The sequence below is a fragment of the Leuciscus leuciscus genome (genome assembly GCF_965113295.1).
Source record: "Leuciscus leuciscus genome assembly, chromosome: 20".
Lineage (NCBI taxonomy): Eukaryota > Metazoa > Chordata > Actinopteri > Cypriniformes > Leuciscidae > Leuciscus > Leuciscus leuciscus.
Window position 1 is genome coordinate 35732912 of NC_138744.1, and position 12041 is coordinate 35744952.

Genomic DNA, 12041 nt, shown 5'->3' on the forward strand with positions numbered 1-12041 from the left:
TTTCAACCTTAGTAAAATTATTTTATAACCATTACATTTATACAGTTTTAAAGGTATGTTTATCAACTTTAGTTTAATTATTTTTGTGGGCATCAGTGGTATGGACATTGATGTGTTAATTTTAACTCAGTCATTTTTTATTCATCTAAAACTAAAATAGTTGGATCAATAAGATATTTATATTATACTTTTAAGGAACGGTATGTTTTTCAACTTTAGCAAGATATTTTATTTTATATTATACACTTTTAAAGGTATGTTTTTCAACTTTAGTTTAATTATTTTTGTGGGCATCAGTGGTATGGACATTGATGAGTTCATTTTAACTCAGTCATTTTTTATTCATCTAAAACTAAAACAATTGGATCAATAAGATATTTATATTATACTTTTAAAGGCATGTTTTCAACTTTTGTTAGTGTGAGATTCACTTGACAGTTACACTGTAAGGAGGGGGGTCAGAGCTCGCAGGAAGAGGACGCGCGCATAGACACACAGACACACAGACACGCGCGCGCTCGTTATGTTTTGAGACAGTGTGAGGTCATTCAGGAATGACTATGTGAATTCAGTTGTGTAAAACAATTTTGAATCCATTCATACATTGCATTTTTGTGGACATCAATGGTATACTTCAACTTTCTAAAATAAGGTAAGATGATTTTATTCATCTAAACCAATTGGTTTTAGTAAGCTTTTAAAAGAACAGCATGTTTTTTCAAACTATTGCTAGTGTGATATGCAACATTATGTAGATTTTATAAGTATTTCATTATATAATTTTAAAAAAGAGCAGAATGTTTTCAACCTTAGTTAAATTGCTTTAGATGATATATTATACACTTTTAAAAAGAACTTTAGCATGATAATTTATATTATATAAATTATATAAAGGATAGGATGTTTTACATATGAATGTGAAATAACTAAATGTTTTTTTCAACCTTTAATTGTTTTAGGTTATATAAATTATAGAATGTTTTATATATAAATGTGAAATAACTGAATGTCACATATATGAAATAACCACACACGCACACACATAACTGGGACAAAGTTCAAACAACCGGCAAAACTATGATTTAGGGCTAAAAAGGTTAATAAGGTCAAAAACGAACCGTCAAAACTATGATTTAGGACTAGCTAGGTCACCGGGGCAAAAGCAACTGTCAAAAACCATGATCGATAGGTAGGAAGGGCAAAGGTTAATCCCATGACCTCATAAAGGAAGTTCAACCCATCAATCATAAGGTCACCGGAAGTTCAACCTGTCAAAAGGTCAAAGGTCAAAGTCATTAATCATTTTGACACTTGCCATAGTATAAGTACTACTCAAGTTATTTTTTTCCCTAGAAATAAAATGTGTGCAAGCTGTTTAATTAAAAAAATTGTATCCGATTTTAAAAATGATCCATAAAATGATCCATGATGGGAAGGTTCTATATTGATGGAACCCTATAAGATTCTATATAGAACCTTTTCTTCTAAGAGTGATTATATTCCAAGTTTCTGTATTTCCAAGATCTTACATTCAGAGAAATGCAACATTAAACAGTTAGCAACAATACATGTAAAGTTAATTCACAAACAAGAAATTGTGTTTCCAGACTGAGACACAATATGTGTAATTTGAGTTCCAACATTGTATAAACAGTAAAGTGTCAACTATTATAATCACTCTTTTCTAGTGCATTTTTTTATTTTTTTTTATTCTAATGGGTATTTAAGTAGTGCATTCACACTATTGAAGTTATCAAAATAGTGAGGTTATCTTTATTAATTCTACCATAATAATGCTGTGTAGGTCCTGGGCTTTAACAATCCTCCAGTAACCGGACAAAAACCTGAGGACCAAATTCATTCCAGCTTCAACAAGTTCATGAGTGATCTGAACAAACCAGGAGTCCCGTATGTGTTGAGTCTTGCCAACCGCCTCTACGGAGAGCAATCCTACCAGTTTGTTGAGGTAAGACTCGGTTTATTCACTGGAGGTTCTGGAAATGTTCTCAACTCTAATATCACTTCCACCTCAATCGGTTTGCTGTATTACAGAAATTCCTCAATGACGCAAAAAGCTACTATGAAGCCGGACTGGAGAAGGTGGACTTCAAGAACCAATCAGAGGCTGCTCGTCTCAACATCAACCAATGGGTGGAGACAAAAACACAAGGTGAAATCCAGCATAAACTTATTCTCAACTTTAAACATACTCTTCACTCTTACAAATAAAAGTTATATCATGTTTTTTGCAGCTCTTTGGGTTCAGCGAAAATGTCTTTTCAAGGGCCATGTTTGGCTTCATGGGTTCTTGAGTTGAGCTTTATAGTAACAATATCAAACCAACCAGTTCAAATCACTGCTCAAAGTGAACAATGTCCATTTGTATTTTAGAGAAGATCAAGGACTTGGTGCCACAGGGAGCCATCGATGAGAGGACGAAACTGGTTTTGGTGAATGCCATCTACTTCAAAGGAAACTGGGAGAAGAAATTCAAAGAGAAAAAAACCAGAGATGGGCAGTTTCAGCTGAACAAGGTGAGATTTCATGCTCTTTTTAAAATAATTTTTAGCAGTCATGATGAAATCTGAGGGGTTATAATGTGTTTCCATTGATGTTTGGCAGAATCAAACTAAACCAGTGAAGATGATGTATCAAAAGGAGAAGTTTCCTCTGGCCTTCATCCCAGAGATCAACAGTCAGGTTCTGGAGCTGCCGTATGTCGGGAATAATCTCAGTATGTTGATCATCCTTCCTAACGAGATGGAAGACGACACCACTGGCCTTCAGAAGGTGATTTGAATGCTTAATTTGCCAGCCGTGACCAGTCAGATGTTTACTTGTGGAGCAGTTTTCATTTTGACTATTTCAACTATTCATCTGACATGTCTCTCTCATTATCCAGCTTGAAAAGGCACTGACCTACGAGAAGCTCATGGAATGGACCAAACCAGAAGTCATGTGTAAACAAGAGGTTAAAGTGTCTCTGCCCAGATTCAAGATGGAGGAAAAATACGACATGAAGAGTCTTCTGATCAGCATGGGAATGGAGGATGTTTTTGACCCGCAGAAGGTGAATCTTTCAGGCATGTCCTCCAACAACGACCTGGTGGTGTCGAAGGTGATCCATAAAGCCTTTGTTGAAGTCAACGAGGAAGGAACCGAAGCGGCTGCAGCCACCGGTGCCGTCATGATGGCAAATTGTTATATCAAACCGCAGGTCTTCAACGCAGACCATCCTTTCCTTTTCTTCATCCGACACAATCCAACCAAGAGCATTTTGTTTTACGGACGCTTCTGCCTTCCATGAGTGAGTCCTGCTGCATGAGATGCTTCCAGCTAGTTTAGGACAACTCTACTAGAAATCATTTGGTTTAAGAAAAATGTATGTGCCAACAGGGTTATTAACGTTAACTAAAACCATAAAAAAATTTAAATAAAATAAACATTAACTGACATTAAAATAAAATAGAAAACGCTTTATTTTAGCTTGTTGCGAAGGCACCATTTCTCATTTTTATTTAGTTTAAATTGAAGTACTCTAAATAAGTAAAACTGAATAAATTAAACAAAATTAAAAATGACTGTGTACACAACAAAATTTCAAAAACTTTAAAATGAAAACAAAATATTAACAAAAACTATAATGATACTAAAATATCAACTCTGCATTGTTTTCATTTCTATAACTAGTGCTGCAATCAGTCTAAACCTCACAACATTTAGCTTAGAAATAAATTTAAAAAAAGATATGTTTACATTCAAAGTAACAGACATTTTTTTCTCTCTTTACATGCACAAGCTGGATAAGTGTTAACATGTTTATGATCAAAGAAATGAAATGCATTGCAGTTGTCCTGAGTCTCATTCAGGTTTTGGGTTTGGACGGGTCTCTTCATGCTACTGTATATGTAATCAAATCTATCATTTACCAAAACATTTATGAGGCTACATATTATGTGTAAGCATTCACTGTAACGGTATATTCAACATAAATTAAATAAATATTTACAATTATTTAGTAAAACCTGCTTTGTTTGAGTTTTTAATTGAATAAATACTGCTGTCCAAATAAACTGTGGTCAAACTCTGGTGCCAATGAAACTCAAAGAAAACTGGTTTCTGAAAAGGTGTTGAAAGGGGTGTCACGGATTCAGTCAATGTTAAATATCATGTGAATGCGCAAAGTTGTATTTAGTAAGAAAGTAAAAAGCAAGCTGTCACTTGTCAGATGCTATCCAAAGTGGTTTACAGTATTTCAGTGACAATGTAACTGGAGCAACCTGATATTAAACACACACACACACGCGCAGTGACTATAAATGTCAGTATAAATATAAAGTTCCTTTAAGCGGGAACAACTAAAAAACTACTTTGAGAAGAAACCCCTTTAAGCCAAAACCTGAAATCTTTTGCAAAAACATCTTGTGGTTTGCAGGGTCATAACTGACATTATTTGGCTTCAAATTAATATCTACCTTGCACAAAAACAGACACTCAGATTACACCAGCTCTACTGTATAATGGTGAAAGCATGTTTTCACACTTACATGCCGAAAACTCATACAGTACATTCACACCCAAGATTACTCAGTTCTGACAAAATTTTATTTAATTTAAACAGGTAAGTACCTTCACAGCGTTGGCCTGACTGACAGATATATGCCTGTAGGATATATGAATAAGAACAAATATGAACATTGCCACATTTGAAAATATTTCAGAGAAAACACACGTCACTGAGGGTCATTTGAGAATTATATTATTCGCAGAAATTATCACTGCCAGGTGCATGTTTTTTTTAAATTATTATTATTAATAAACTATATCATACAACAATTTTAGGAACAATAATAATAAGATTCAAAGGGTGCATGCTGGTTAAAAATGCAGTCCAACTTGTTCATCATGCGAAATGACATGATGACAACACAGATTAATCCTTGTTGGCTTAAATCAAATTAAGTAAGATTATAGAACATTACTGAAAATGTTGAATGATTTATTTGACTGAGAATTGAGAACAGCCAATGAAAAACTTTATTTGTCAGGATTAAATAAACTTTTTATTCCAATTATGCTGCTTTTTATTTGTGTGTGTGCGTGTGTCTATATATATATATATATATATATATATATCCGAGATATATCCTATATCTATCCATCCTAGATGTATGACTTTCTTCTTTCAGCCGAACACAATCAGAGTTATATTAAAAATGGCTTCAGAAGGCCTTTGTTAACCCCCTGGAGCCGTATGGATTACTTTTATGATGGAGATGCACTTTTTGGGTTTGCAACATCTCAGGTACCATTCTCTCCCATTGGAAGAGCCAGGATATTTTTAATAACTTTTTTTAGTGTTTGGCTGAAAGAAGAAAGGTGGCTTGAGGGTGAGTCAATTATGGGATAATTTAAATTTTTGTGTGAACTAACCCTTTTAAAGAACGTTTTTGTTTTATAACCTTGAGAGAAACCTTGTCAAAGAACGTTCCCTTTTTGTACACTCTGACAGCTTGATAGGCTATCTGTATAAAATATGACTTTTACAGAACTAGAACGGAAATTATGCAGATGTTGAATTTATTAAGCAACAATTAAGGAATGCCGATATTTGCTTTTGTTTCTGTGGATCGCGGATCTACTGCAAATGAAACATCTGTCCTGACAGCAGTTTCCACTCCTCTCCTTGACTACATTCCCGTCGACATTCAAAGCGACAGAACGGGGTGGATTCGTTTGGAGGACGGGCTCTTCAGGGCGAGGCATTGGAGGCAACGTTTATAAGAATGAACACTCAGCAGATCATTCATTCACGGGGAGACTTCAAACTCTAGGTAATGGTAATGCTTTTATTTAACTTCTCTGTTTGTTAGAAGAAGCCTACTTTAATATTATGTATATATGCCCGGCTCACACTACAGGAGTTTTAGGCAGATTTATCCCCGATTTTCCCCTCCCGAGAATCGGAGATAAAATATTGTTGATGGCCTCGATCGGTTCCGATGTTCGGCGCAGATTATCTGATAATGTGAGGCGTTCACAGATCGAATCTTGCACCTCCCGATCTGCTCTTCGGGCTCGTCCCGATCACATCAAACATGTTTGATTCTTAGGATTTTAAATCGGGATGAGCAAGACTGTGATTACGTCAGTACTGTCCAAATAGCCAAGAAACAAGTAGGGCTGTCATGGTGAAGGAATTTCCCTTGAGGTCCTTTTGAGTGACTTAACAGCGCGATATGAGTTTTTATCTCCATTTATTTATTGCTAAATAAATAAGTGTTACGCTGTAGTCAGCAGGCACAAATACGAGTAGCCTACATGTTCAGTAATGCAACCGAAACTAAACGGAGTGGAGTAAAATTAAGATGCAATGTCAAAATAAGGGTCGGGTCCACATAATATGTTAAACACAACAAACCTGACAATGAGCGTGTTAGGCCATTGTTATATAACAGTTAGTTCCTTGAATATCACTTTACGAGAGGCTTTCTGCTGATATTTCACCAGGCATTGAAAGTCTCTGCGCATTCTCTAGACCTGTCCTGGCCTAGGCTGTCACTCAGGCATTAAACTGTTCATTCAACGGAAATGTAAAAATGCGGATGCATTCAATGAGATGTAATGAAACAAGCTGTTAATTATTTTAATATTTAATTTAAACCTTGAGCTTTGGCAACGCTGAAGCTACGTCGTGATCAACGGCATTGATTCATTGCATTGACCAGCGCTGACGCCATTCATTAGACATACAGTTATGGGGCGCCGTTTGTAAAGCGGCTCATGCTGAAAATAACAGCAACATTTTGTCACATTTAGCTTCAAACAATGTTTAAAAAACTGGTATGAATTTTTGACGGTCACTTTTTTACCACATTTACAACAATATTTGTCAACTTAGAGATATTTTAAATAGTTAAATCTAAATATTAAATGTTACACCTAAATGCTAAATCTAAATCTTGAAATGTTAAATCTAAATCTAAATGTTAAATCTAAATGTTAAATCTAAATGTTAAATCTAAACGTTAAATCTAAATGTTAAATCTAAATATTAAATCTAAATCTAAATGTTAAATCTAAATCTAAATGTTAAATCTAAATCTAAATGTTGAATCTAAATGTTTCAGGTGAAACTAAATATTTAACTAATATGCAAATTCAGAATGCCGGTAACCGGAAGTGCCAAAATAAAAGCTCGAGTGTGTGTTTATAGCATGGTTTTTAGATTGTCAAATAACGAATAAAAACCATCTCATAATAATAACTATAATATAACGATAATAACTTCCTAAAATAATAAACACGTTTGGAGAAACTGTAGAGTTTCGTGATGAGAGTGATGACATGACATTCAGTCAAAGTGAGCCCCCTCGTGGCTGGCTATTATGGCTGCAGGTCATAAGTCCGCTAGCCTACTCTTCAAATACAGTTTCTCCAAATGTGTTTATTATTTTAGGTAGTTATTATCACGATAATCCATGTCCAAGAGTCCATTTCCTCGGATGAGATGGTTTTTATTTGTTCAGTGTTTCTCAACCCTGCTCCTGGAGGACCCCCAACACTGCACGTTTTCTTTGTATTCCTAATCAAACACACCTGATTCAACTCATCAGCTCATTAACCCATGTGATAATGAGCTGATGAACCATGCTATAAACACACACTGACCTCCTCGAGTTGTTATTTTGGCACTTCCGGTTACCGGCATTTTGATTTTGCATATTAGTTAAATATTTAGTTTCACCCGAAACATTTAGATTTAACATTTAGATTTAGATTTAACATTTAGATTTAGATTTAGATTTAACATTTAGATTTAGATTTAACATTTAGATTTAGATTTAACATTTAGATTTAACATTTAGATTTAGATTTAATATTTAGATTTAACATTTAGATTTAGGTTTAACATTTAGATTTAGGTTTAACATTTAGATTTAACATTTAACATTTAGATTTAGCATTAGCATTAGCATTAGCATTTAGATTTAACATTTAGGTGTAATATTTAATATTTAGATTTAACTATTTAAAATATCTCTAAGTTGACAAATAGTGTTGTAAATGTGGAAAAAAGTGACCGTCAAAAATTCATAAATACAACATTGTTTGAAGCTAAATGTGACAAAATGTTGCTGTTATTTTCAGCATGAGACCCTTTACAAACGGCGCCCCATATACAGTAGCCTATCCTTAATATGATGATTTTTGCAAGATTTCGCTTTCCTTGGTCACGGCTACCTTTTCACAAATATGACTTGATATGAAGGAAAGATATTGTTTTTACATGATTTTCCGCTTCAGATCTGCTGTGTGAGATCACGTGAGGCGCTTCCTCTGGTACGATCATCTTAATAACAGACTGGGTATGGTTGTAACACGGGGAGAGTTGTAACACCACCATTTCCACCACTTGAGGATAAGATAGGAGTCCTGATCATTTCAATATTTACACGGGGATGCCACACCCCGCACCCGTGTGTGATGAGGCGCGATTTTCAAATCTTGTAGTGTGAGCATGTTTAAGATTTGAGGGAAGAAAATCTGCAAAGATTCTCCTTAAGTGTGTGCTGCAACCAGATTTTACAATTGGTTAGGATTTTAAAACTCCAATAGTGTGAGCCAGGCATTTATTGGGACAGATTTGTAGTTCTGAATGTGTAGTGATTAAAATGATGCAATCTGTTAAACTACTGTTCTGATTTTAAGAAAACTGATGTCATTTGAGAGATAAAGCATTGATTGACTGTTTCTTACTTTGCATATAATGACAACTGAACTGAGGGATTTAATTATTTTCACTTTGTTATGCTGATCATATCTCTCTCTCTCTCTTACTTTCTAGCTTGTGAAAATGGAGCCTTTGACTGCAGCAAACACACAGTTCTCCCTCAACCTGTTCAAGAAGATCAGCGAAGGAAACGCATCAGGAAATGTGTTCTACTCTCCTGTCAGCATCTCCTCGGCTCTGGCCATGGTGTCGCTCGGTGCAAGAGGAAACACAGCAGATCAGATGATTAAGGTGATCTCACACAATATACTTTTAAAAGAGGGTGACAAGAGAGTAGAGACCGAGGGACCAGAGAAATTCCTTAAATGATTGCATAATAATTTCATGTTTAACAAGTTATTTTTTTCCCTAGAAATAAAATGTTTGCAAGCTGTTTAATTAAAAAAATGTAATCAGATTTTAAAAATTATCCATAAAATGATCCCATGATAGGAAGGTTCTGTATATGAAGCACTTGATGGAACCCTTTAAGATTCTGTATAGAACCTTTTCTTCTAAGAGTGATTATATTCCAAGTTTCTGTATTTCCAAGAACTTGCATTCAGAGAAATGTAACATCAAACAGTTAGCAACAGTACATGTAAAAGTTCATTCACAAAAAAAAAAATTGTGTTTCCAGACTGAGACCCAATATGTGTAATTTGAGTTCCAACATTGTATAAACAGTAAAGTGCCAACTATTACAGTATAATCACTCATTTCTAGTGCATTTTGTATTAATTCTAATGGGTATTTAAGTAGTCGTGCATTCACACTATTGAAGTTATCAAAATAGTGAGACTATCTTTATTAATTCTACCATAATAATGCTTTGTAGGTCCTGGGCTTTAACAATCCTCCAGTAACCGGACAAAAACCTGAGGACCAAATTCATTCCAGCTTCAAAAAGTTCATGAGTGATCTGAACAAACCAGGAGTCCCGTATGTGTTGAGTCTTGCCAACCGCCTCTACGGAGAGCAATCCTACCAGTTTGTTGAGGTAAGACTCGGTTTATTCACTGGAGGTTCTGGAAATGTTCTCAACTCTAATATCATTTCCACCTCAATCGGTTTGCTATATTACAGAAATTCCTCAATGACGCAAAAAGCTACTATGAAGCCAGACTGGAGAAGGTGGACTTCAAGAACCAATCAGAGGCTGCTCGTGTCAACATCAACCAATGGGTGGAGAAAAAAACACAAGGTGAAATCCAGCATAAACTTATTCTCAATTTGAAACTTAACTTACTCTTCACTCTTACAAATAAAAGTTATTTCATGTTTTTTGCAGCACTTTAGGTTCAGCGAAAATGTCTTTTCAAGGGCCATGTTTGGCCTCATGGGTTCTTGAGTTGAGCTATATAGTAACAATATCAAACCAACCAGTTCAAATCACTGCTCAAAGTGAACAATGTCTATTTGTATTTTAGAGAAGATCAAGGACTTGATGCCACAGGGAGCCATCGATGGGATGACGAAACTGGTTTTGGTGAATGCCATCTACTTCAAGGGAAACTGGGAGAAGAAATTCCCAAAGGAAGCCACCAGAGATGGGCAGTTTAAGCTGAGCAAGGTGAGATTTAATGCTCTTTTTAAAGTTATTTTTAGCAGTCATGATGAAATCTGAGGGGTTATAATGTGTTTCCATTGATGTTTGGCAGAATCAAACTAAACCAGTGAAGATGATGTATCAAAAGGAGGACTTTCCTCTGGCCTTCATCCCAGAGATCAACAGTCAGGTTCTGGAGCTGCCGTATGACGGGAAGAATCTCAGTATGTTGATCATCCTTCCTAACGAGATGGAAGACGACACCACTGGCCTTCAGAAGGTGATTTGAATGCTTAATTTGCCAGCCGTGACCAGTCAGATGTTTACTTGTGGAGCAGTTTTCATTTTGACTATTTCAGCTATTCATCTGACATGTCTCTCTCATTATCCAGCTTGAAAAGGCACTGACCTACGAGAAGCTCATGGAATGGACCAAACCAGAAGTCATGCGTAAACGAGAGGTTGAAATATCTCTGCCCAGATTCAAGATGGAGGAAAAATATGACATGAAGAGTCTTCTGATCAGCATGGGAATGGAGGATGTTTTTGACCCGCAGAAGGTGAATCTTTCAGGCATGTCCTCCAACAACGACCTGGTGGTGTCGAAGGTGATCCATAAAGCCTTTGTTGAAGTCAACGAGGAAGGAACCGAAGCGGCTGCAGCCACCGGTGCTGTCATGATGTTTTTGAGTTATATCGAACCGCAGGTCTTCAACGCAGACCATCCTTTCCTATTCTTCATCCGACACAATCCAACCAAGAGCATTTTGTTTTACGGACGCTTCTGCTCTCCATGAGTGAGTCCTGCTGCATGAGACGCTTCCAGCTAGTTTAGGACAACTCTACTAGAAATCATTTGGTTTAAGAAAAATGCATGTGCCAACAGGGTTATTAACTTTAACTAAAAAATTGAAATAAAAATAAACATTAACTGACATTAAAATAAAATAGAAAACTTTTATTTCAGCTTGTTGCGAAGGCACCATTTCTCATTTTCATTTATTTTAAATTGAAGTACTCTAAATAAGTAAAACTGAATAAATTAAACAAAATTAAAAATGACTGTGTACACAACAAAATTTCAAAAACTTAAAAATGAAAACAAAATATTAACAAAAACTATAATAGTATATCAATGATACTAAAATATCAACTGCATGGTTGCTTTTTATTGAAATGATGTGTATTCGACATTGTAAAGATTTGAACTTTCTATTGAGCATTTTCATTTCTATAACTAGTGCTGCAATCAGTCTAAACCTCACAACATTTAGCTTAGAAATAAATAAATAAAAGATGTTTACATTCAAAAGTAACAGACATTTTTCTCGCTCGATGGTGTTTTAAGCCCCCAATGGCTCCTTAGAGGTAGCTAACCCTACCCTCAACCTTAAACCTACCCATCCCCTTGCTGCCTGGAAGGCGCCGTTGGGGGCTTAAAACACCAAATGCCATTTTTCTCTCTTTACATGCACAAGCTGGATAAGTGTTAACATGTTTATGATCAAAGAAATGAAATGCATTGCAGTTGTCCTGAGTCTCATTCAGGTTTTGGGTTTGGACGGGTCTCTTCATGCTACTGTATATGTATTCATGCTACTGTATATGTAAGCAAATCTATCATTTACCAAAACATTTGAGGCTACATATTGTGTAAGCATTCACTGTAATGGTATATTCAACATAAATTAAATAAATCTTTACAATTATTCAATAAAA

The 12041-nt window shown here is 35.5% G+C and overlaps 2 protein-coding genes across 2 annotated transcripts in view; both read left to right on the top strand.

Moving 5' to 3' along the window:
• LOC309483413 (leukocyte elastase inhibitor-like) overlaps positions 1-4024 on the top strand; it is a 33899-nt gene extending 29875 nt beyond the window's left edge. Inside the window, exons 3-7 of the mRNA XM_082149243.1 lie at positions 1805-1966; positions 2053-2170; positions 2392-2534; positions 2623-2790; positions 2903-4024. Of these exons, the coding sequence (XP_082005369.1) occupies positions 1805-1966; positions 2053-2170; positions 2392-2534; positions 2623-2790; positions 2903-3307 (996 nt within the window). The 3' untranslated portion in view covers positions 3308-4024. The remainder of the gene's footprint in view (positions 1-1804; positions 1967-2052; positions 2171-2391; positions 2535-2622; positions 2791-2902) is intronic.
• Positions 4025-5681: 1657 nt separating this feature from the next.
• Positions 5682-12041, top strand: LOC309483410 (leukocyte elastase inhibitor-like). Its single transcript, XM_082149240.1, has 7 exons — positions 5682-5834; positions 8849-9025; positions 9612-9773; positions 9860-9977; positions 10204-10346; positions 10435-10602; positions 10715-12041. Exons 2-7 carry the CDS (start codon positions 8858-8860, stop codon positions 11117-11119), a joined length of 1164 nt encoding a protein of 387 aa, XP_082005366.1. The 5' UTR covers positions 5682-5834; positions 8849-8857; the 3' UTR covers positions 11120-12041.